This window comes from Strongylocentrotus purpuratus, unplaced genomic scaffold (assembly GCF_000002235.5).
Source record: "Strongylocentrotus purpuratus isolate Spur 01 unplaced genomic scaffold, Spur_5.0 spur5_scaffold_4, whole genome shotgun sequence".
NCBI lineage: Eukaryota > Metazoa > Echinodermata > Echinoidea > Camarodonta > Strongylocentrotidae > Strongylocentrotus > Strongylocentrotus purpuratus.
In genome coordinates this window covers 25,946,993-25,973,840 of record NW_022145610.1, presented here as the reverse complement: position 1 = coordinate 25,973,840, position 26,848 = coordinate 25,946,993, and the positions used below count along the sequence as shown (strand labels likewise).

Here is a 26,848-nt window from a genome sequence, read left to right as displayed (position 1 = left end):
AAGTGCAATCAGAATCGTACTGTCTATACTGTAACTTTATCCTTGATACCAATTTTGTTCTACATACCATAAAACAACAAACGGGTTGCTTTCTCCGTGATCAGATTAAATTAATCATCAATCAATCAACCAAATCTAAAGGTTCCTCTCAGAAACTCTAGAAGAGTGCTTCCCATGGGCTGGTGGTACCAACCGAAGGTGTCCCCTCGCCTCTCCTTGATAAGAATCATATACTCCTTGACATCATATGATCCTGCATTATTGTATTTTATGATACTACTTCTCAGGGGGCGCTGGGACCTCCTCTGACTGGTTTGATTACCTAGGGCATTTCTTGCTGGGGGTACTGCTGCTACTGGTGAAGTGCCCTCCCCTCCTCTTCTGATTCATAATCTCCCTAACATTGTTTCAACCTGTATAATTGTCACAATCCACAGCCCACCATAAAGACGAATGTTGCTCATTAAAGCCTCAGATTCTGAAACAAAATCCTGGATTTAGCCCATGCTGCAATGATAATTATAAACCTTTAGGTCAGTCAGGAATCCCACGACTTTACAAGCTGATCCCCTGTCTGATTATCAAGATATTTATGATTGGAAATCAAAATTTCGTTTTTCGTTTTCCTAACGGTTTTTATAAAACAAGTCTACTGGGGGAAATGAGTATGGTAAAACCAGTCATTCAAAGATTTTTACTTTTTGGAGGCACTTCATGATAATTATGAAGCACAATTTTATTTAGGGCTTCAATATTACACCATATCACAGACACTGATAACATGTAGGGCCATGCATCTCACATTTAACGCTGTTAAACGTTGCCTTTAAATCAAAAGCCCGATATTCAAGCAAGATGTTCTAGGACGTTTCTTCCCTGGGGCTGTTGCTACCCGTAGGTGCCCCCTCCTCTCCTCTGCCTTCGACGCTGGGGGCAGGGTTGGGCCGGAGGACGACCTCTGGTCCACCATCATAGATTCCATGAAGATACTCCCACATGGCCTCAGAGATCTGTCCAGAATCAGCTCCTAGCATGTGAGGGAAAAAGGTTGAATTGGAGTTGATCTCAGGGGTGATAGTGAGCACTTAAAAAAATATATGTTTTTTTTTTTTCGTCAACCAGCCCCCCTCGAGAAAAAAAAAATGGCATCTTTTGAGTAAGAAAATTGGGGAAAATTGGGAAAAATAGGGGGAAAATTCAGGAAAATAAAGGGGAAAATAAGGAAAAAAAAGAGTGAAATCGGGAAGAAGAAAACAAATTGAAGAAGAAGAAAATCGGGGAAAAAAAGAAGAAAAAAAAAAATTGGGAGAAAAAAAAATCTGGAAAAAAATCAGAAAATTCAGGAAATTATCAGGCTTGGTTGATCTCTAGTGGTTTACGAAACTAGGAATTCCACAGGAAACGGTTTACACCAAAATAAAGAAATCGTCATGAACACTAAGCTCCACACTAACTCTTTTTTTCTTCACAGACTGGTCAGACTGAAATTTGGTATGGTCTATACGCAAGGCCCCCTTTTGTGGGGGGGGGGGGGGTCTGGGGTAAAAAAACTGGGGGCTCTTTTGGTGTCAGACGCTGGTGAATAACTAGTTGTAAATGACATTGTTGCTACTGATGGTAGGACTTTTACATGATCAGAAACGACAAAAATTTACATTTCTTAAATCAGCACTGCATAAATCAATATGAAGTGAAACAAAACATAACTCTTAAAACACGTTAGGCAGTTATTGGCACCTTTTTTTAACCTTAGAATGAAACACAAAGTTTATTTACTCTACATTCTTTCCAGTTCTTTGAGCCATAATGGCATTGAGTTGTATTCTTTAACGGATAGTAAATAGGTTCCCAGCAGGAAGAAAGTCCTTGAATGCTTGAGCGCCTCATCATGGTAGCTCGGCTAATGCTGGGGTAATAATATGATTACAGGTCCCTCAGGGAGGACAGTATTTATACTGATGAGGCTACCCTGGGTAAACAAGACATATTATCATTATTGTTGTTGTTATTGTTGTTATTATTATTACTATTATATTATTTTAATAATTATCATTATCAACATCATCATCATCATCATCATCATCATCATCATCATTATCATTATTATTATTATTATTGTTTCCATCAACTTAATCATTACCCTTTTGGCGCTTAAGGGATGTGTAAAGACCTACCTTGTTTGAGTGTTGTGTAGCCACCTTTTGTCACTGCAATAAGTTTGTTGTCAATCAGTCCAGGAGGTTCTGGATAAAAAAAAGTGATTGGATTGGTAATGAAGACCATGGTCATACAGAGACATAATGTAAAGAAACAGACAGGACAACTAAAAAGTAAACATCAAATTAAATCATGTAAACTTAAAGATAAAGTTGAGTTCTGGTCATGCGATTGCATTGTGAAAGAAACAATGTTTTATCTGATGTTCTTCCACACTTGCATAATAACAATGATAACCCTCACCAATTATTTTCCACCTCTTCCCAGAACTAAACCTTCTCTTTAAGAGACAGTCCAATGTTAGTTTTAATTCTTGAAAATTTTGAAAATCTTTAAAGCGTTAAACTAATTGATTTATTGTTCATGAAGGAAACCTAATGCAGGTTACCATATCGCACCGGACAAAAGTAGTGATATTTTGCAAACTAGCCCAAGATATCTTGGGATGATTATCTCGACCAAATATCCCGCTAATTGCAACTTCGGGCTGATGAAGACGTAAATTAACTGGATAATTTGCGATCGGGATAGTTAAAATAGCGGGATATTTGGCAATCTTGAGCTGATGAGGACAGGCCTTTTGTGAATGTGCCGGTGAATGACCTTGAGGATGACCTTGAGGATATCATTCAGAATGACCTTCATGACTCACCAGCTTGTTTAGCTTTGACGAATGCCTCCCATTGTTTGAACCATGCCAGGCTGATGCAGTACACGGATGAATTAGTTGACTCGTCTTGCTGGAACTCTTCGTTCATCTGGAGTTTGAAGGTGAAAGCAAGGGGAGAGGAAGGGAGGAGAGAGTGAGAGAGAGAGAGAGAGAAAGTGGGAGGAAGTAAAACGGAAATATATATATATATATATATTGGGAGAGCGAGAGAGAGAGAGAGAGGAGGGGGTGGGAGAGGGGAAAGGAAAGGGGAAGGGAGGAGAGAGAGATAGAGAGAAAGGGGGAAGAAGTTAGAAGGATATATAGAGAGAGAGGAAGAGAAAGAGAGAGAGAGGAGGGGGTTGGAGAAGGGGAAGAGGAGAAAGGGGAAGAAATGGTTGAAATGTAAATATATATAAAGCTGTTCAAGTGCAATGTAAACTGATTAGCAAGAAAAGCAACTCACTAACCCCCCAAAAAAGTGTTTCTCACAGTATTGTATCCATGATATGCTCAGAATAACAGTGATACATGGAGGAGAGGCTGTCCCTGTATGAAGGAAAGATGATAAGACAAAAATGACCATGCCCCCCCCCCCCCCCCCATTTAAAACAGAATTGACATAGTCCCTATATGCTATGCTACAGGATGAACTCTATGCATGCACATGCTCTTTACTGATATCATTGTACACCATACTGGAGCAGCAAGGGGCCTAAGCACGTTGTGGTATTCTGCCGCTGTGCACTTTACGTTTATAAGCAGGTCATTCGCATTAAATTGCTTCTAAACAAATTCAAAAGTATGTGCTTATTTTTAACAAGACTTTTAAAATTAGGGAGTTACCATTCTTTTTTAGTTGATAAAGAGGAAAATCCCTGCTATGTTTAATCATTACCCGTATCAGACATCTGAGCAGTGGTTTTACAAAATCATATGACACTTGTTTGTTATCCTAAAGAGCTAATCAGTAAATATAAGACCATATTACCCTCTCATGAAAAAGCTTATAGACTTTACGTGTTAACAAGGGAAACGCTCTCGGCGGTCTCGCCTGCATAACGCAATTTAATATGATAAACCAAAACGTCAATGACGTAGTGCTCATCCGCATCTCGCAACAACAAATATCGTAAATTTTATGTGGTACACTTTTGAACTGGTCAAAAAATAAAAATTTGATGCCCTGGAAGGGACATAATTTCATTTCATTTGCATAAAGTACCATAAATAATCAATGGAGCAAAATCTCACAATTCTGTGTAGAAGTTTAGTGTTCCAAATTTAGCTCTACCAGATAAGGCAAACCAAATCAAAATCAGTCAAGAAATGAGGGAAAAGAAGCAATTTTTGTTATTTTTGGAATAAATTTGCATAAATTACCATAATTAATTAATGGAGAACAATTTCAAAATTCTGTGTAGAAGTTTAGTGTACCCAAGTTAGCTCTACCATATAAAGCAAACCAATTCAAAATCGGTCGAGAAATGAAAGAGAAGAAGCCTTTTTTGTGATTTTGAATAAATTTGCATAAATCAGCATAGATAATGAATTTCACGATTCTGTGTAGAAATTTTCAATCCCCCTCCTAGCCCTATCATATGAAACAATCAGAATCAAAATCGGTTGAAAAATAACGAAGAAGAAGCATTTTGAAAATCTTAATGTTGATGCCACAACAAAGTCTAAGTTTGTTGACCTTAAATGACCTTTGACCTTTACTTAGTGACCTGAAATTCTACTCACATGATTGGGGAGACTTGATAACACTATAGTCCAAGTTTCATTGACTAAGAACTTACACTTTCAAAATTATATCAGAAATTCAAAAACTTAACCTTAGGTTAAGTTTTCGATGATGATGCTACAACATAGTCCAAGTCTGTTGACCTGAAATGACCTTTGACCTTGACTTTGTGATCTGAAATTCTACTCACATGATTGGGGATACTCGATTACCCTATAGTCAAAGTTTCATTGACTAAGAACTTATACTTTAAAAATTATATCAAAAATTCAAAAACTTAATCTTAGGTTAAGTTTTTGATGTTGACGCCGCCGTCGCCGTCGCCGTCACCGGAAAAGCGGCGCCTATGTCTCGCTTTTTGCTACGCAGGCGAGACAAAAAAGCAGGAAATAAAGTCTCATATTCACTGTGCCGTATTTTGTCATTTTCATTGCGCATCTATTATGTGTACAAGAACATGCGCACTTTGCGCGCACTCTATTGTGACGTAATATCACACCAAAGGCACACTGTTTGCAGTGTATCAAAAATTTCGTCAAGCACTGGATGCACGGTGCTGGTTTGACAAAGTTTCTTCAGTTCTTTGAGATTGTCATGCTTGATTTATGTATTTGTTCTAGATGTCTGATTTGGATAACAATAACAATATTGACTGGCTTAACTTTCGGGAGATACCACATATATTGCCCTCACAAGACCCATATTGCCCTCGCCTTTGACTCGAGGCAATATGAGTCTAGTTTGGGAAATATGTTTTATCTCCCTCAAGGCCAGTCAATTTTATATAAATATTCATGTCATATGTATCGAGCAGTCAAAAAGAGAGTTATCAGAGTCATCTGCACCAACACAATGATTTGACAAATACTGCACTTACAGTTATGAACGTCTCCATCTCTTCTTTTCTTCTTCTCTCTAATAGTTCCATTTCAGCTTGACACACAGAGCATGGAGAGAGGCGATTGACAGCTGGTCCTCCCCCAAACCTATGTACACAATACCAAATCGAGATATGAAAAAACACATTATGTGCTTGACATTTGTATTTAATATTATTACTTTAATCCCCTTGCATTTATGATTATAACTCCCAAATATTGAATCCCGACAACTTCATTCTCTTATGTTTTCTTCTTCATTTGCATCATTCTTTCCATTACAAATAATTTCTATTGTCTTCTTTTTACTTGCCCCTGTAATTGTCACTACAATTATGGTTATGTCATCAGCTACAGACATTAACCTGACCGCTGCAAGCAACTTCACCCGAAAAAAATCCACATCATCCATCTTATTGTCATCTTTACCATCATCACCATCTCAACATTAATAGTTCCTATGATCATCATCATCACCTTTAGTATCCCCATCATTACTGCTGAGCACCATCACTTAAAGCCCTACTGCGCTAGTTTGGCCAGGAGGGATTAGACCTCCCTGCATGGTCACCGACAGGTGGTTATCTCATCAAATCAGCTCTCAATTAACATAAGAAAAAGAGGATCATGGGGGACCAATGGTCGCCGATTAGGTATTCTTTGCTATGTAGAGGACGCAAGTAGCTATAAGAAGTGCAGTGGGGCTTTAAACCATCAGAACTAACATCCTCATCACTATCATTATCACCATCATCTCTGGTGAGTACCGTCATTTCAACCATCACAACCAACATCCTCATTGCTGTCATTACCACCATCATCCCTAACCTTTTAACAATCATATCCATCAAACAATTATCATCACTACCACCACCACTATCATGATCATCATCACTACCACATCACCCCTCACTATAATCATAATCATGCCAAAACATCCACAACCATAACTATCACCATCATCATTGTCACTGGTAACACTACAACTACCACTACAACTACCACTACAACTACCACTTCCACCACTGCTACCATTATCACCTTGAATATCATAATCATTACTTAGGTCTGGTAGAGGTGATCCCATATACCACTACCACTACCACCACTGGTACCATCACGACCTTGAATACCACAATCATTGCTTACGTCTGGTAGAGGTGATCCCATACTACCACTACCACCACTACCACTACTACCACTACCACCACTACAACTACCACTACCACCGCTGCTACCATCATAACTGAGCATATCATAATGATTGCTTACGTCTGGTAGAGGTGATCCCATACTACCACTACCACTACCACTATCACCACACAACCTCTAATATCATAATCACTGCTTACGTCTGGTAGAGGTGATCCCATACAGGTTGAGGTATCTTCAATACCAACTTCTCCACATAGCTTGCCTTCCTGGGCTGCACTCCTGTTGCAAACAATGTACAAAAACAACACCTTGTTCATCATCTGCCCAATATTACTCTAGCTTTCTGCTACACAATAAAAAGTAATGTTAAACTCATTACTTCATTGTTCAGAGGAATCCAGTCATAAAGAGTACTTAAAGACCGTCAATACTACTGGACCAGAAAGGATTAGACCACACAGCGAGGGCACTGACAGGTGGCTATCTCATTAACTCAGCTCTCAACCAACATAAGAAAAAGAGGATCATGGGGGACCAACAGGCACCGATTTGGGAAGTTTTCTATATAGAGGGAGCAAGTAGTTACAAGTAGGACAGTGGGGCTTTAATTAACAAACACTCATTATGACATGGTCGTTTTTACCTTCCTACTTCTTTGTATTTGATTGATTTTTGTTTTGTTATCATATTTTAGCCACAATATACATTAATCTTGATCTAAGGAGACACAAACGAATGAGCCACAACTTAACAAGCTTAACTTTACGCTATAACACACCAATTTCTTGGTCCCAATCAGTTTGTTCTTTATGAAAAGAGAATATATTTGGGCTCTGTAAAACGAGACTGTTTAATCATTTTAACATCAGATGTGATGTACTACTGTGCATCCGTTGGTGACATTGAAGAAATTTAGGAAATTTTTCGTCACACATCAACTTTTGAACAATAAATTGGTTCAACTTACCTCCATGTTTACAGAGGAAGTCATGGTTTGTGATTGGCCCGGGCTCGGCAAAGTTATTCAGTTTGTTCAGCCATTGCAGAGACACATAGAAGTGAAGAAAGCTTGGCTGCACCAATGAAAAAAATAGTTGTAAAGCACAATGAGTTACAGAAGGGAAATAATCTCAGTCCCGAATTCAATTAAATCTTCATTTACATAACCCGTGGTTTAAAATTAGCGCAAGATGACTGTACCTAGGCTTCGCACGTTTAATATTGGACCTCTGTTTGTGTACGCGATGAATTACGCTAATTTTAGACCATGGGTTATGTAAATGAGGATTTAAACCATGGGTTAAATTTAAACCTCCTTTGTGAATTCAGGCCTTTTAAGGTCTGACTAAAATACAAGAAACGGGCAAAATCTGAAAAAATACTATATGCAAACCCCAAAAGAGATTAATATACATTTAAAAGAAATCCTTCCACGTTGTAAAACTCAAGAGTCACAAAATAAAATATTCCCAGATATAAACCTTAAAAAATAAAGTTTCAATGCTTCTATGAATAACACAGTGCAAGTGTGCTGAAAAAGAAAAACCTTCAATAAATTTACATGACTACAATGCTCAAGTATTGTATTGTTTATGCTGTTTTTCAAAATATGTTTCCATAACAGCAGTAGATAAATGAAAAAGGTTTTTTAAACTCAACCTACCTCTTCTTGTTCAAAGAGATCTATGACTCTTTGTCTTTCTTTATTGGCTTCTTCAGATGTCTTTCTGTAAGAATGAAAGTAAAAAATAACTCGCAAGATTACATAAATTGTTAATACAATACCATTGAAATCAGAAAAAAATAAGAACAAAAAATATTGTTGTTGTTTTGTTGTTTTTTGTTGTTTGTAATACCGGTATTTATATTTCAAAATACTATTTCATTTCATTTCATTTCATTTATTGGTTCAATCATGTTTTTCAAATCAACATTCACAAATACAAACAATGTTTGAAGGACATATACAAAGAAATATGAATACCCAGTTTTCATGAATGACTAAAGCCTAGCTTTACAGCCAGTATAAACCCGACTGCAATGTCTCTCCCTAATATTCCTATCAAATTTCCTGAATATTCTTTCAAAGTCAAAGTTTAGACTTTTTGATACTAGGTGATTAACATAGGAGGACAACACTGCATCATTACTAAGAAAATATCTAGTACATAACATTTAGGATGTATCGAGACACGGATATGTAATAGATAGAATTCATTAATGACAGAAAACTTCATCAAAAAGACTAGGAATTAATTATCAGGGTCACAGTCTCGGAGATACCACATAAAAGGCATCAGTGAACTTCATTTTCACCCAGCTTGTAAGCTACTCCGGGTGACAAACAGAATACACAAGTTGCTCAATTTTGTGTATGGTGCAGTATTCATTCACAGATTAAGGCTAAGGAAAACATGTGCTTGTTGATTCCTTCTATGCCAGAAAATCTTTGAATTCGCACAAAGCAGCTATCGAAAGGAAATACTCTGTGATCCGTACACGGCCAATTTTGATGACCATATACCTACGGTATCTAAGTAAAATGGTAGTACTATATGTGAAGGTGTAGTGGAGCTTATAAAATGTCAACATCGTTATCTATGTGATATCAAAACGACTATGTGCCTTCATTATTTCACTCCCAAATAGACTAAGTCTTACTTGTAGAAGAGTACGTAAGCTTCACAGTTAGCAACCTGCATGGTGCTGACTTCAGTGACATAGATATCATCGTATTCGTACCACTGTCCGTTGAGCCAGTTCACAGCGTAGCTGGTGTAGTGACCACCTGAAGAACAAAGAAGTGTGGATTGAACATTGGTGACATGAGGTTAAAGATAAAGACCAGTTCTGGTCGTGCGATTGCATTGTTGTGGTATCCATCAGAAAAGGTTGATCATCTAGCATATAAGTATTGTTGTGTACTTCAAGGTTCTGGAATCATCAAAATGATAAGAAATTTGGCCCAGTCTTGGCAAAGTTACAAGCATTGTACACAGAAAGATGTATATGGGACTAGGCGACAAGATATCTATCCAGTCCAAATAGATCTAATAATTTACCAAATATATCAAAAAGTAGGCGGTTTCCCGGCTAAATTTGTGTCATCACGTATTAGTCAAAACATATTCTTTCACATGATTGGTAACAAGAGCTTCCATTTCATTTTTTGAGAGGGGGGCATTTCCAAAACTGGTTTTTACCTTTAAACTACAGTGGAACTTCGCTATAAAGAACTCTGATATACATGGGTCTCTGTTATAACAAGGTGATTTTGCTGGTTCCAGCTCTTTATATTTTTTTTGTTCTGTAACCCTGATTAAAACAAGATCCCTGATATAACAAGGTAATTTTCATGGTCCCAAGGACCTCGTTATAACGAGGTTCCACTGTACTATCAGAGGAGCTGCATTTAATAAGGAGAGAAACAAAAGAAGCAATGATGAAGAGATAGAACAGAGAGAGAGATAGAGAGAGAGGATAAATAGGACGCAGATGATCCATATGTTTACAAAGAGAGATAAATGGAAGTATATAATTAAAGGGCCACTCTAATAAAAAAAAAGGGCTAAAAAATGTTTTAAAAAATAGAATAATTTTTGACGGACATTTCGAACATGACAATGATTTTTCTTAGAAATCACCAATAATTCTGGAATCTAGCTTTAAAAATGACAACTAAAAACGGTTAGAAAAAAGCCCAGTTTTGGAGCTGGTCAATTTTGCGATTTTCTGAAAAATCAGAGGTTGGAATATTAATAAGTAGAGGTGTATTCATGTTTTGAAAGGCTATGTTAGTTGGTTAGAGTGGCCCTTTAAACAATAAATTTAAAAATAGAGAAGGAGATTATAGTCTTTAAATCATGGGACTAACAGTGAAAGCAAATGTCATAGTATACCTCCAGCTGTGCCATGATGACATATGACTGCACTCAGGTCATAGGTCGCACACTTGTTCTTGCAATCTGTACAGAATACAACCAAGAACAGAACAATATATTATTTTAATTTTTCAAATACCAGTGCTCTGTAAAAAATAATTATTAGAAATGAGTTAATATTTTTGATGCAATTTCACAATGTGTGTTCTTTCTGTCATCTTTTACAAACATCAGTGTTTTCTGTCTTCTTTTAAACATTAATATTTCCTGTCTCCTCTTTATAATACAGTGGGAACCATCAATAAATCTTTTTTAAATATATATAAAACTTCCCCCACTTTTTCCAAAGTTATGCCAAATGATGGTGTTTTCAGTCGTTGCTTTGTCAAAGAGATACTCAAACCTTTCCATCATATAGGAGAAATCCACACTAACTTATTTGACAGGGGGTCAAGTTTATAATTTTTAGGGTCTGCATGCAAATGCCCCCTATTATACATTGTTTCTATATAGGTGGTGGTGGTTATTTTACCTGACTGCTAAGAAAGCATAATTGCTTGTAAGTAAGCAACCAGACGGCCGACGGCTTTAGGTCCTCTCCGAGGGACCTGATAATGAGGATTAATTCCTTACCAAAGGGCAGTAGCGCATCGACTTGGTTTTGAATCCGGGTTTGCCAGTGAGGGGAGGGGGGGGGGGGAGGGCAGAACTAAAATTTAGAGGCTCATATGTACATAAGTCATAGCCTGACGACTGAATCTGACATAAATCATTGACCTCTGACCTTTAGAGAGGTACGGTGTCATGTCCAGGCTGTCCAGAGGGAAGGAGACGTAGTTGTTTAACTTAGAGCAGTAGGAGGTGAAGGATTCGTGGCGGAACCGCTTCAGATGGATACAGAGGACCTCCGGTAGTTCTAGGACATGAACGAACTTGACCCCATTTCTGAGTCTGGGTGAGAGGAGAGAGAGAGAGAACAAATCAAGGTTTCAGTTACACAAAGACGCAACTCCATATTTTTTGCCAAAATAAGTATTTTGATATCAAAATGTTCAGAAAAATGTGGGCTTTCCAGGAAACACAAAGACTTACGGTAACTCCACCCAACACCCCTTTGAAGTTAATGGCTAGTGAAACATAGACTTAACGCCTTAAAGCCCAAGTCCTCAGTGACACATAAACCACTTTTTCTAAAAATGGCCAAAATGGAGTTACCTCTTTGTGTCAATGACCCCTCGAAATGGTAAGAAAAATACATGAAGGCAAGCCACCTTCAGGTAACAAGGACATTTTGTAATTTGGAGAAATATCATTTAAAATAAAGGCATTGGTCTAAATGAAGAGATGGTACATAAACAAGTGGACCCCTACATGACAGTATGTTGGAGGTGTCGTGGTACATGTACCTCAACACCTCCAACATACTGTCATTCACTTGACTCTCAATCCAAGGGTAGAGGATTTGAATCCCAGCCCGCCCACCAACTAATGTTCTTTGGCAAGACATTAATGCACATTTGCCACTCTCCACCCAGGTGTAAATGGCTACCTGGTATGCTAGAGTGATTCCTATTGGCCGCCAACCATGAACTCCATCAATTAAGTTTGGAGGGCCAAATGCCAAGAGCGTCACTGAGTGACGGACAGGTGCGCTATAGAAGAAGCCGCCAATTCATCATCATTATAAAATGAAGTTACCGTAAATCTCTGTGTATTAAGACACACTTTTTTGCTGACGAAAAAAAATTGAAAGTCGTGGTGCGTCTTTATATACACAGGTACACACACACAAACAAAAAAATAATAATTATTTAAGTTTCGATTTATGCCCCTCCACCTGGCACTATGCCTGGCAAATGTCTCCCAGCTCAGTAATCGGTGTGTTGACTCACCACTCGGAAACTAGAACAACACTCAAATTTGTCTGTCATCTTGGTTTGAAACTAATCTTTCTAACAGATCTCAATATGTCATTTATCATAATAATTCCCCCAATTTTTCTTCTATTACACACGGCGTACCACAAGGTTCTATTCCTCTAAAAACGACATTGTTACTATTTTTTGTGACAAGTTTACAAGCACAAATCGGGGCCTTCAACTGCACCTCGCAGTTAAATGAAAGTCCTTCCCCACGTGTTTTTTTTTTTAACAGACTTGTCGGCAAAAAAAAAAAAAAATTCTAGGCCCCCAAAATAGGGGTGCGTCTTATACACAAAGATGTACAGTACATCAGATGATATGGTATCAATTTTTCAAAAGCAAATACACTGATAAACCGTTTACATATTAAGATTTGTTTAGTTATAGGTAACAACTCCGGTTCAGTAACTCAAAAGATCGTCTGAAAGGATTTTAAAAACTCACTTTTTACACTTTTCACAGCTGTACATGTTGTCACCTGCACGTAAAAGAGACAAACAGAATTAGATCATTTATGATGTAACATCTCTATAAATATATTTTTTGCAGTTTAAGGTGAACGGAGGACATTCAAGGACATGGAACATGGTATTAGATTAAAATGTTAAAACATCTTATTTCCTGGAAAATACATGCTCTGGAGCACATCAATCTAAACAAATTCATAGAAGTTTAAAAATATAACTCTGCATAAGGCCTAAAAAAAAAAGGATGTTGTATTGCCCTTTAGGTGCCAAAACATGGGTTGGTCGGTCGGTCAGAAATCATTTTTTTTTTTTTTTAACTCCCTCTTTGGGCTGATATTTCTCAGTTTTTGAATGCTTTAATATTTTTTTCTCTAAAAAACAGTTACAAAAATAAAAAATTTAAAAGCCGACTGTCGATTTGAAAAATGTTGGGTCGGACGCAAAGAGCAATACAGCATCGTTATTTTAAAGGCCTAAAGTGCTCTGAGGCTATAAGGCATTTTTCAGAGACAATAAATATATATATTTTTTTAAATATGAGAAAATCACTTTTAAAGAATCTTCTATTTATTACCTTTGAGTTCATCAGCAGAGAAGAAAGCAGCCAAGCAATTATCAAGGGTGACATTAGGACCCCAGAACCAGCTCCTGTATAAATGTTATTACAGATACAATTCTCATCTCCATAGAAATAAACATCATTTCACATATTAATAATAATAATAATAAGCTCATTTACTTAATAACCTTTCTGATGAAATTGGTTGCAAAGATGATGATACAACTCAGTTATTTTGTTATGTTATGTATGTATGAGTATATATTGTATTACTTGTACCAACCAATGGAAGTCAAATTCCCTGATATGGTGAATAAATCATATACTTACACTTTAACAATTTTTAAAAATTATTTCCTATTTCGCTTGAAATAAAATGACAAAGATATGACAGCATTTAAATTAAAAGACTATACATGAGTTCACTGTATCATGCATGAACAAATTAAAGAAGAAAGAGTATATTTCTGTCTCTGTTTGTTCTTAAAAGTCTTCTGTCTATGGCTCTCTGCCTCTCCCTTTCTCTGTCTATCTCTTCCATTACCTGTTCCCTTCCAAACACCCCCATCCTATTTTATCGCTGTCCCACTTCCCTCTCTATTTCTTTCTCAGTCATGAATCCTGTCTCTAAACTGGAAAGAAGATATAGACCCATATCATCCAAACTGAGTGTCAGCACACAAGATGGTGGACTTGAAAAGCACCCCTCCCTCCCTCCCTCCCTCCCTCCCTCCCTCCCTCTCTCCTCCCTCCCTTCCTTTCTCCCCTCCCCCTCCACCTCTCTCCCTCCCTCCTCCCTTCCTTCCTCCCTCCCTCCTCCTCTCCCTCTCCCTCCCTCTCTCCTCCCTCTCTTCCCCTCCCCCTCCACCTCCCTCCCTACCTCCCTCCCTCCCTCCCTCTCTTCCCCTCCCCCCTTCCCCTCCCCCTCCCTCTCTTCCCCTCCCCCTCCCTCCTCCCTCCCTCCCTCCTCCCTCCCTCCCTCCATCTCTACTCACACTGGAAGGTGCCAGTAGCTATATAACCATGTCATCCATCCTGTCTTAATAAGCACACCCCCCTCCACCTCCCTCCTCCCTCCCTCCCCCCTCTCCATCTCTACTCACACTGGAAGGTGCCAGTAGCTATATAACCATGTCATCCATCCTGTCTTAATAAGCACACCCCCCTCCACCTCCCTCCTCCCTCCCTCCCCCCTCTCCATCTCTACTCACACTGGAAGGTGCCAGTAGCTATATAACCATGTCATCCATCCTGTCTTCCTAGTGTCAGCGCACGAGACCGTGGACTTGTTAAGCATGCCCTGGATCCGGGCCAGGTCTTCCTTTCCCGGGATGGGAAGGGACAGGTCCTGGAACGTTTCTTTTTGACAGGAAATCTAGTGTCATACAGAATGAAAAAGTATGCCCTTTGATTCAAAGCTCATAAGAAATACATCAGATGCATGAGTAGAATGAACAATGTTCTCCCCAATTTCAATTTTTAGCACCATAATCAATAAAATTGTGAAGTTGTCTACATGTTTCCATCTTCAAAATCACTGTTGTTCCATACAAAATGTAAATCCTTTTTTTTATCACTCACTGTCGTTTCAATCTATTGTTCAGATTACCTGGTTAAAAAGAAACATGAAGCAATATATTAAGGAGAAATACCATTGTTGCCATTTGTTAAGAATAAAAGATGAAAGTTCTATGAAACTTCCTGCATTGTGTCATGCAAAGTGGAGGGGAATGATCTAGGGCCCGTCGCATAAAACTTGCCATCGATGGTAACTTTTCCATCAATATTAACTACCATGGCAACAGTACTCAACAGCCAATCAGATCAAGCTTTCCATGGAAGTTACCATTTGTTGCAAAATTACGTAACAAGGCCCTGGTGTTAATTTCATAAATCTCATGACAAATAACAACCACCTCCATTCTGTAACATATTTGCTCAAATTCACTCAAATGCAATGATTTCAGCCAATCAAATTTCATGTACTGCGAGTCTGCGACCTGGTTTTCTTTCTAATCAATTTCGTTAAACAGGACCCTGACTTGAACTTACATTTTCACAGGTGAGACACTGGACTGAGCTCAAGATCTTTCCATCAAACACATCCGAGATGATGCTACGATACCTCAGAGGCTGCTTCTTCTTCTTGGCTGCAAATATCAAGTTCAATCAAATTGGGATAAGGGGGGTGTTTCACAAAGATTCTAAGTCGAAATTAACTCTAAGTTGGACTTAAATATTATGGAGAACCATTTGTAGCCTTAAAATGAAAAAAAAGCAAAAGCAAAAATTCAAGTATTTTAGACTTTTCATAAATTCCACATCAAGAACATGAAATCTCCTTGATAATAGAAAATATGAATGATTTGAATCAACATTTTATGCCTTTTGAAATAACTTGTACAAAATATTTTCAAGGATGCTAACGGCTTTCCATAACTGTTAAGTCCAACTTAGAGATAAGTTCAACTTAAAAATTTTTGTGAAACACAACCAGGTCTTTCAAAATCCTTTAAGTATTTCATTAAAATGTATTGATTAAAAAAATACATAGCTTTCTTCTTTATCGTCCGAGTTTACTCAAATTTTCACTGATCTGTTCTTCTCATTTTGCTCCTAATATTAAAACAAACTTATTATCAGGGTGGAATTTCCTTTTAATTTATATATCTCATACTAATGACTTGTATACACATTACACAAGGTGAATTCCATTGAAAGACCATCAAATCTCAGTTATCATATTTTATTGAATCTACTTATACATCACTAAACATATAATTTATTGAGATAAATTGAATAAATCATTAAAATAATATTAATAGTGGGTTCTTGTATAGCGCTCATGTCTGTCAGACTTGACACTCCTGATCCAAATTTATAATTGATTGATATATAAAGATTTAAAAATTATTGTATACAAAAGGCATAAGAGACGAGAGGAAAAGATAGACTGATGTTTTCAGCATGAGAAAGGGAACGATTGAGGGAAGGATTGAGGGAAGGAGTGGGGGAGGATTGAAAGGAAAAAAAAAAATAATAAAATACTTCTGGCATCACAGTGGTGGAGGCATGAAAAGAAAAACAAGCAAAAATGATGGAAAGGGACAGATAAGACTGATAGACACAAAAGTGGAGAAGAGAAAAAGTGTAGTAAGGAAAGAGAGTGTGATGACAGAATCGGATTAGGGATTAAGGGATTAGGGAAAGGGATTAAAACTTTACCATGCTCTCTGCTGTTATTCATCCCCTGATCACCAGAAGCCATCTCGTCGATGTCCTTCTCACTGTCGTAGACTTCCCGATCGTACTTGGTGCTCGATGACGATGTGGTGCGTGTTCGACTAGTCACTGTCAAAAAAAAATTGGAACAAGTACTGAAATTTGGAAATGAATCTTTCTCTATAAATACCAATTCTGGCAATAAATCCATCTTCAACATACTTCCTCTACTTTGCAAACACTAATAGATCAAGGGAACGCTAACAAGAAAAACATTTTAACAAAATTCCTGTATTCTGAATTAAATATTGACAAAACTCTCTGGTAATATGAATTTCAATACTGCTCTTGCTTTATACTAATCTCATGCATATCAGATTCTCCTACACTGCAACATTCTGTATATCATCCAAATATAAATCTCAACTTGCTCATACTTGCTCATCTGTTGGAAACCTAGGTCGTGTTGTAAACACGAGGTTGAGGTTATTCAACAAAAATGCATTACATAATGCTACGGTCACAATGGTTTGTATGAACGATAATTTCGTACGAATCTCCCTATTTTTCCATTGTCTTCCTGAATTTCCATTGTCTGAAAATCGTTTGTACGGCGTTCGTAATGGCATTTGTGACCCAGGATTAACCTGTTCACTGTAACAATTGCCACACTATGGGTCACGTCATGTTCGAGATGTTGTAAGAGCCTGCTCGCTGATCCATATCAAAGAATATAAAGTTACTGTACAAATAATTTTGTAATAGCAACAAGACAAGAAAGGAATCTTTTTTTTAAACTGCAATTACATCAAAACATTAACATCAACAGTATACGGAAGAAAAGGTAGTCCTGTTGGTCTTCCAGTCGCTTCTTCTTTATGGTTGTGATTAACAGACGAAAACAACTTTGAGGGCACACTAGAGAGATGGATCACGCGCAACATACTGGAATTTAGACCAACAATTACCTCTTGGTACTGGGTTAGGATGAAGTGGTTCTGTCTCTGAAAAGGAATCGGTGGTCCTCTTCCGATGCGGATGGTTCTTATCGACCCCATGACCCCTGGGTTCCTCACCTCCCGCCGATGATGCTCCATGATGCTGCAGGGATGTCCTCTCGTCAGCAGCATCCTCCTGTGACTGGGAGGCGTTGTAATGGTCATTATCCGGTGGCAAGCTCCCCGTCGTCTCCATCTCTTCCGTGATGCTCAAGGAATCGTTAGAGCGGGTACGATGGTAGGACGACGTGTCGAGGGATGGGGAAGGGGCGCGGTTGCGTCGTCGGGTGGCGGTTTGTTGTTGGTCCTTCTCTGGGTTGTCCTTGACAGTGTCTCCATCGGTGTCGTCGTCGTCCTCTGGTTCCGGGTAAACCGGCTCCTTCAGCTCCTCATGGAGACGATCCATGATGCAGCGAAGGAACTCCTGCGAATCCTGCCATTTGTGAAATATATATCACTTTTAGTAGAATCCATTATTTCCACTCAGAGCTGCCAACCTCCAGAACAGAAAATCAGTAATCACAAGGCTCAAAATCAGTAATTTCCTATGCCGCGCTATGAATCTAAAAAAATTGGCTTCTATTAAAGAGAATACTTGATACTTTTCTGTCTTTAAAAAAAAAAAATTGTCATAATCCGTAATTTTAGACAACATTCCGTACTGCTGTAATGATCGTTAATTTTGTACCAATTACGGGAAATCTGTACTAGTTGGCAGTGCTTAAAATAATGGACAGATACCATCTGTAAATGAAATGCATTACACTTAAGGCTGATATCTTTTGATCTCATAAATATCTAAACTTAATAGAACTCTATGAAACCTATACAATTTTTTAAGAGAAGTTGAACATATGGACATATACACAAACAGAAATTAGGGACTTGTGAGTCTTCTAAAATCATATAATGGATTCATGCACCTCATTCGTTTTGTTTTTTTATCCATGTACATACAGTGAAAAATAAAGAAAGACAGAGAGAGATTAGATCATTTATTAAAAAAAAAGACTTTTAGGAAATAGTTTAGAGAGAGAGAGAGAGAGAAAAACAAATTAGAATAATTAGAAAAGAGGGAGATAGAGAAAAAGGAAGAGAGAAAGAGAGAGATAGAGAGAGAGAAAGAGAGAAAGAGATAGAGAGAGAGAGAGAAAGAGAGAAAGAGAGAGAGAGAGAGAGAGAGAGAGAATTTAGAAAGATGAGAGGGAGGGATGAAGAATGAAGGCACAGGGAGTGACAGGGAAACATTGATAGGAATTCTCACCTGTTGTGTAAAGCCCTTGAACATAGGAAAGACAGCCTTCACACTGTTTACAAGACTTGATGGAGTCAAATAACTGGGTCTGAACAAACAAAAGAAAAACATTGGAAATGACTAGAAATGACTAACCATAAACTGTGTTTTTTTACAAATATTTTGCTAGACGGCTTAACTTCAACTGTCTTCTTGAAAGACATAGAGCAGAAGAGATTTTAACTTGAACCTTTATAGTTTTGAACAATTCACCACATGAGAAATTGTTTTTTCCAGTCACCTTTGTTACAATATTTTGTCAAAAACTGCACCTTCCAGTGCTCTTAGGGGCCCATCCAGTCCCGGCCTGAGGTGGTAAACCCCTCTTTAAAAAAAATGTGCTGCAATGTTAAATGAGATAACAATTGTGTGCTTCGTAATTCCATTTATCAAAACACACGGATCAATGAGCATACATAATAATAGGTCCATTTATATATATAGCGCAGCTACTTTATGTATATACTCGATTGCGCTTTAAAGGCATCGGTTAACAATGTTAAATTTTAGATGCATGGTGTAATATTGAAGCCCTAAAAAAATTGCGCTTCAAAATGTTTTACCATAGTAGTTTTCCCCAATAGACTGTGGTGTTAGGAAAACCGTTAGGAAAACGCAAAATTTGAATTCGATTTCCAATCATAAATATCTTGATAATCAGACAGGCGATCAGCTTTGTACAAGTTATGGGGTTCCTGACTGACCTAAAAGTTTATAATTATCATTGCAGCATGAGCTAAATCCAGGAGTTTGTTTCAGAATCTGAGACAAAATCCCTTTAATACAAAGTATCATATTATTACGCCGGCTGGAGTTGAGCTGCCATAATAAGGCGCTAAAGCATTTAAGGAATTTCTTCCCACCGGGTACCCATTAACCCACCTGGGTGGAGAGTGGCAAATGTGGATTAACGTCTTGTCAAAGGACACTAGTGCTGCGGTGGGACTCGAAGCGCAAACCATGTGATCCACGGTCTGGTGACATATCCACTAAACCACGACACCTCTACATACATGTATGTCAGTCACCGTTACATATTTATATAGCTATGATGCCCTTGCCCATAAAGCCTCTAAAAAAAAAGGTGTTCTATTGCCCTTTGCGATTGATCCAAAAATCTTGAAATCTACGGTCGGCTTTTATTTATTTTATTTTTTTACCATTTTTAGAAAAAAATGTATTATAAAGCATTAAAAACTAAGAAATATCAGCCCCCAAAAAAGTTTTAAAAAAACAAGGTTTCTGACCGACCGACCAGTTTGGCACCTACAGGGCAATACAACATCTTTTTTGTTAGGCCTAATGCTCTTGCAAATACGTCACTGCCACTGCCATAGTTTTTATTTACATGGATTACGACAACATGGATGCACAGAGCTTTTGAGAGAGTAGCATTGCACCAAAACCAACCTTCTTCGTCCCCATATGTCTTCCATGAGTCTCTGGTATGAGGCTGCTAGGTAAGGCTTCTTCTCAGTCTTCACAAAACCATTGCATTCCAGGAAGAAGTGTGCAAATGCTGGGCTACATGGTATACAGAAACAACAAACACAATGAATAAATAAAGCCAAGTAATACATAAGGGTTCAGCATTAAGTGCTGTGTGAGGGATCATCAAGAAAATGTTTTCTCTTTGATAGAACTGTTGAACCAACCCTTTATGAATCACTCAATTTAAGGTTGTGATTAAATCAGTTTCCCACGTGAATCCTCCGTAAATTTGTACCATTTGTTAAATTTGCAAAAGTACCTTGCACTTCTAAGTTTCTTGTTTTATAGTAGTCAAGCACCAATTTCTGATCTTTTTCTTTCCAAACAGAGCATATTAGTATATAGTTTTAGAGTAAATGGTTACATCTGTATGATATAATCTTAACAAAAGGAGCTCAGAATAAATTTCCCACATGTAGTGGATTAGATTTTTGATTCACAGACCAGAAAATGTACCATGTGGACAATTTGTTAACACATTATATCTATGTTTATTAATGAGGGGTAGAATGCTTTTTTTCAAGAAAACTTGCAACAATTCTTGAATAATGAAAAAATATGCACACAAGATAAGGAGGATTATAACAAGACTTACTACTTACCAATTAGAAAGAGCCTGTATACCAGCATTCAGGTAGCAAGTATTGCCTAGATTTCTCAGTCCAGTCAGCCCTGGTTCGAACAGGCAAAAATATAAAACATGATTTACTCTTCAACAAGTGATAAAAAACAAAGGAGCTGTGTTCAAAGGCTTATGACTTTTAATATGATCATAGTACTGCAGGAATACCAGTATGTGTATGGAGGTGAGATCACACTCCAGACACCGTGTCGAGGGTTCAGTGACACAAAGATGTAACTCCATATTTTGCCAAAATGAGTATTTGATATCAAAATGTTCAGAAAAATGTGGGCTTTACAGGAAACACAAGACTTAAAGGTAAGACCAGTATTGGAAACGCCCCAATTTCAAAAAATGAAATGGAAGCTCTCATTACCAATCATGTGAAAGAATATGTTTTGACTAATACATGATGATGAAAAATTTGCCGGGAAACTGCCTACTAATTCATATATTTGGTAAATTTGTTTCTCTCATGGTCTGTGAGAGATATAGGGTAGTCCCATATACATCTTTCTGTGTATAGTGCTTGTAACTTTACGAAGAATGGGCCAAATTTCTTATCATTTTGATGATTCCAGAACCTTGCAGATGCTAGATGCTAGATCAACCTTTTCTGATCGATTCCACAACCTTTCTTTCACAATGCATTCGCATGACCATAACTGGTCTTTACCTTTAACTCCACCCAACACCCCATTGAAGTCAATGGCTAGTAAAACATAGACTTAACTTCTTAAGGCCTAAGTGCTCAGTGACACATAAACCACCTGGCCAAAATGGAGTTACGTCTTTGTGTCACTGACCCCTCGATGTAATAACCAAGCTTGACATGGAGTAATGAGTTTAAAGAAACCTCATTATTCAAGACATACTTATCTGTACGGGAGACTACATCTGTATCATCCATACAGCAGATTATCTCTTGTGTAGTGCATGCCTGACATATCAACACAAGGTGATGCTATTAACTTTTAGAATTATGATCAACTAAAGTTTGAGAAATATCATTACAGACATAATCATAACCCTGCTAAACCTTAAGTTATTTGTCTCTTGTTTCAGTAAAATAAAATATTATATTATGTCACCAATTATTAGATGCCAAAAGGAGATTCCTCATATCATCAGGGATATAAACTTTCAACATTTAGTAACTTTTTATCTCCTCCTCTGAATTATCTCATATTTTCACTCATTTATATCTAAAATCTTACTTTACCTAGGAGAATCTGGGTAACATTCTATAAATGGTTTATTCTCCTTCGAGTTATATTGATGTTCCTTGAATTGTCCTGTTATGAATTGTTTTGTCATGTCTTGTCTTATCTTATTATGTCAGTTTCCTGTCCTTTGTGTCCTGTTTTGTCATTCTTCTCTTTTTTTGTATATTTTGATTATTTAGATACTTTAAAATGGTTTATGAAAATGTGTTATTATACTACATCTATTTTACTGTGATTATTAACTAAGATAAAATGATTTATGAAAATAATGTTCATATTATATTCATTCTTGGGAACCTACAAAAACAAGCTATGCTTTCCAGTAGGTTCCTGTTTCATTTCATAATTTTGATCTTACTTTGTCATCTATGTTCTTTATTGTGCAAACAATTGTTATATGAAATGAAACAAATCAATCAATCAATCAATTGATCATCATTTCTTTCTTGTTTTTCTTACCTCTTGGTTTGGTTTCATCTCGTGCTATCTCATCAAGGGCTTGGGTGACCGGTGTGTTCACTGTACGGAAACTAGGTATTCTGAGAGAAATAACAAATATGTAGATAGAATAAATGGCATGTCTTGCAAGTCAACTTTAATACACCAACAATAGTATGTTCACTGAACTCCTGTGTGTACATTATAATCAATGAATCTTACAAAACAAGAAAGAGATAGCTTTCGGTTTTCTTCCTATGCATAGAAGCAATTTGGATGAAATTACTCTTTAGCACAAATACAATTTAAACATTTTAAAATTATCTCCACGGCGAACTACAGTACTTTTACATGTTAGTATTTATAGCTTTTTGATTGCCCATACAGTAAAAACATTAACAGCTAGTATAATGGTGAACCAAAAAAAAAGAAGCTATTTGGTTCGATATTCTCCTTACTGGGGATAATATTCTGGTGCTGCAGCTGCTCCTGAATGTTCCATCTCCTCCTCTTCCGAGTTTCCATGGTGATGATGCTGCTGATGAGGATGAGTGATGCGTTCCTGGCCGCCCTGGATACTGATCTGTCTCCTCCCCCCTGGAGGAGGATGGTCCGCCACCATGCTTGCCTTGGTCTTGATGATGACGTCAGGGAAAACCTCGCAGTCACAGACATTGCACCAGGTGCGTTGAGATAGGAGATTGATGGTCAGTTTATGATTGGCACTCTGAAAGGAAATATCATCAATTCATAAAAACACACCTGTCGATAAAAAAATTGCTAAACATGTTTGTATTGCCAGTGCATAGACAGGGGTGATTTCACCTCAACCACGCCCCCCTTGAGTAAAAAAAACGAAGAGGATTTAGGGAAGAAAAAATGGCATCCAACAACATTCCCCCTTTTGAGTAATAAAATTGGGGAAAAAATAGGGAAAATGGGAAAAAATTGAGAAATAAAAGAAAAAACAAGGAAAAAAGGGAGAAAATCGGGAAGAAAAAAAAAAAATTGGGCAAAAAAAAAAATCAGGGGAAAAAAGAAGAAAAAAATCAGGAAGAAAGAAAAAATCGGGAAAAACAAATAGTCGGGAAACCTATTTAAGTCAGGTAATTATCAGACCTGATAGAGTACCCTTTTAATGCATATGCAATGCATTTTTAATTTTTGTATTGTTACATGAAGCAAAACTTAAAAAGTTACAATAGCATAACTGAAATTTTCTTAAAACATATTTCATTTATCCTGATGAGCATAAACCATATTAGAGCATACTGCACACCAGAGCCCCTTTCCATTGAGAGTTGTGACTATTCTGAATCAATCGTGAATTTGAGATATTGATCTCGGGGTGCGATGGTTCAGTGGTAGAGCAGTGGTCTCCTAACCAGGAGGTCCTGGGTTCAAAACCAATTTCATGTGCTAGTGCCCTTTGGTAAGGCATAACTCATCATTAACTAGTCCCTCAGGTAGAACTGTTGGTCCCCTGATTGCTTAATTACAAGCATACATACTGCTATGTTTTCTTAGCAGTCTGGTAAAGCAAACAAAACCAACCAACCTTTAATAAGGGAAAAGATTATAATTGTGTATTTGAATAAACAACTTGCAATCACTTTGAATCATTCACAACTTTATATGAGATGAAAAGAGCACTTAGGTTTGATTTCCCTACAAAAAAGATTGTCAAAACTAGTCAATGAGAAAATTAATTATTTTCAATATACCGTGTCTTTCATTGTCAAAAATTATGAAGGCACTGACTGCCCACATAGAGAAAAGATGAAGGACTTACTTCTGAGTGTTCAGAGCTGTGATCTGACACTGATTCTCCACATCCCACATAACGGCAACCAACCTGTCACATAAATGGATGAGAATGATATAATATATTAATTAAAATATCCTATTTCTAAAATTTCTACAATGTATAATCTATAATATATCAACAAATATGCCTGTTTTGTGTTTATTAACAAGAAATTACATCCTGCATTATGATTGTTTAATGAGGATTATCCAACACTTTAGCAATCTCAACTTCAAACAATTTATAACTTCCAAATGTATGTCAGACTTTTAACTAGTAATTTTGTTCCCTATGGTGTTCTGCTACCAACTTTCTAGGTTTTATTCTCTTTATAGTTAATATTTCCTGTCAAGCAAACTTGTAAGAAGTATTTTACTCTAATTTCAAGTTTTGTTGTGACATCCTGCTTGATAACGCCAGTAAAACTCACCTCTAAACATAACCATAGACTAGATCCTTTGGCATCACACTCCTGGCAATGTCCCTGTTTAAAAAAATAAAAAAATAAAAAAAGATAGGAGGAAGCTTTATTAATCATGGAAAAATTCATTGGAATAATTACAATTATATCAAAAATAGTCGCCATGTAAGTCTATTCGAAAGACCATTGCACAAATTCTCATAGATATTCTTATAAAAAGACACTGACTAAGGATTAATAACACAACATATATACAGGTACATGTATTTGTTACTGAACTAACCATAAAGCTTCATCACAAGATTTTCCTTATGTCAATAATGTAATAATCTTTAACATGACTCCAACTCTGTCACATTCAGATAGATTTGATAAACAGCAAATTTTTCTGGTATTGTTAAATAAGCTGACAAGGTCTTACAATTAGAATTTCTTTCACATGTAAATTTAGATAAACAAAGATTTAATCTAAAAAGTGAAATACTTTTCAAATACTATTTTGCAAAGTTCTTACATGATGGAAACTTGTAAATTCATGTGATATGAGATTTAGGGTTGACATTAACAATCAGAATTTGCTTGAAATGTAAACAAAATTCAATAAAACAAGATTTAAATCTACAACGATAAATCATAGAATATCAACCGTAGTATGCCAAGAGCTTAAACAATTTCTGAAGGTTTAAAATAAAAAGAAAGGAGGGGTTAATAATTGTGAACACTCACCTGTTTGAAGCTCAGGAAATGTTCTTGTAAGAATCTCTCTACAGTTGTAGAATGCGGGCATTGTTTCCCAGGCTTGCCCATATTTTGTCAGTAAATCTACCGATCACATAAAGATATCAAATTTATATTAATAATGACAAGAAAGAAAATGTGGAAAATAACTGGAAATCTTATAGATTCTAGGGATAAAGGTTGCATTTACTTTCTAGTTTCTTTTCTACAAAATTTCATATAAAAAAACGACATAAAACTGATTAGTCTTGCCTCTTGCCCTTGGGCTTGGAGACAGTCTTGGACTAAATTCAAAATAATTGGTGAATCACAGCTCACTGACCATGCTGACTGACTGAGCTCAGCTCAGTCTATTTTATAGACCTAGGAAAAATGAACTGATCTAATATTCATAATGAGTAAGACCCTCAGCGTCAACTCTTTTACCTCTTGACCTCAAAGTTCCTTCAATATAATATGACCGATACTGTGATAGACATCATTTTCTATTGGCTAGGGATAGGACCTTTACTTTAGAGGAATTAATACATTTTTCTTTTCTTCCATTTTTCAGTTCTTGCTGAAGTCTGCAGAAGTGAAGTCAAGCCTCAAAATCTCAACAAAGTGACTGTTATTAGAATAGATCAATGTTCCTATCCAGTATATATTAAGAAGCCTAGACCTAAAGCTAATAATTACACTCCGTTTGCATTCTCTATGAGTTCTCTCTCGACTCCCTCAAAATCTGATTAGGTCTATCTGACGTCAGCAATAATTTCCGTTTTCTGTACCGTTCTAAATTACAATACGCAAAAGAACGCGAGTGGGACCGAACCAAACTTAACCAGCTCTAAATAATCTAAAGATGGAGTGTGCCGGTCTGATTATCGGGTCAAGGAGCTAATAATCATACACCAGAAATACAAATGTAACATATCATGCGAAAACTAGAGTAAGTAGACTCTATATACTTACCACCAGCGTCGTAACGTAATTTCATGTGAAAATTTCTGGAAAATAGGCGGATCATTCGATTCAATCGAAAAAGTTGTAATGTTCACAACAACAGATGGCGCTCCAACAAAACATACCTACGGAGCACTACGATCGAATCTCTTTGAAAATACAGCTATAATC

At 37.1% G+C, this 26,848-nt stretch overlaps 1 protein-coding gene across 1 annotated transcript; it reads right to left on the bottom strand.

Moving 5' to 3' along the window:
* Positions 1–740: 740 nt before the first annotated feature.
* Positions 741–26,781, bottom strand: LOC587567 (ubiquitin carboxyl-terminal hydrolase 20). The gene is made up of 25 exons (XM_030997869.1): positions 26,687–26,781; positions 25,721–25,816; positions 25,004–25,057; positions 24,559–24,621; positions 23,225–23,493; positions 22,788–22,867; positions 21,083–21,152; positions 20,400–20,513; positions 18,960–19,038; positions 17,666–18,128; positions 16,701–16,826; positions 15,528–15,625; positions 14,687–14,850; positions 13,491–13,564; positions 12,894–12,927; positions 11,312–11,478; positions 10,546–10,611; positions 9,308–9,434; positions 8,310–8,373; positions 7,614–7,719; positions 6,844–6,925; positions 5,491–5,599; positions 2,870–2,975; positions 2,175–2,243; positions 741–1,027 (listed from the first exon to the last, which is right to left on the bottom strand). The coding sequence occupies exons 2-25, from the start codon at positions 25,799–25,801 to the stop codon at positions 861–863; spliced, it is 2,832 nt and encodes a 943-aa protein (XP_030853729.1). The 5' UTR covers positions 25,802–25,816; positions 26,687–26,781; the 3' UTR covers positions 741–860.
* Positions 26,782–26,848: the final 67 nt, after the last annotated feature.

What these genes read in the sequence shown, in the direction of transcription:
- LOC587567 (XM_030997869.1), bottom strand. Translation starts at nt 25,801, where the DNA reads ATGGGCAAGCCTGGGAAACAATGCCCGCATTCTACAACTGTAGAGAGA. An exon ending in GTCTATGGTTATGTTTAGAG is followed by an intron (nt 24,622 to 25,003) that starts GTGAGTTTTACT and finishes TTTATGTGACAG; the next exon opens with GTTGGTTGCCGTTATGTGGG. An exon ending in AGCTGTGAAAAGTGTAAAAA is followed by an intron (nt 11,479 to 12,893) that starts GTGAGTTTTTAA and finishes CCTCTCACCCAG; the next exon opens with ACTCAGAAATGGGGTCAAGT.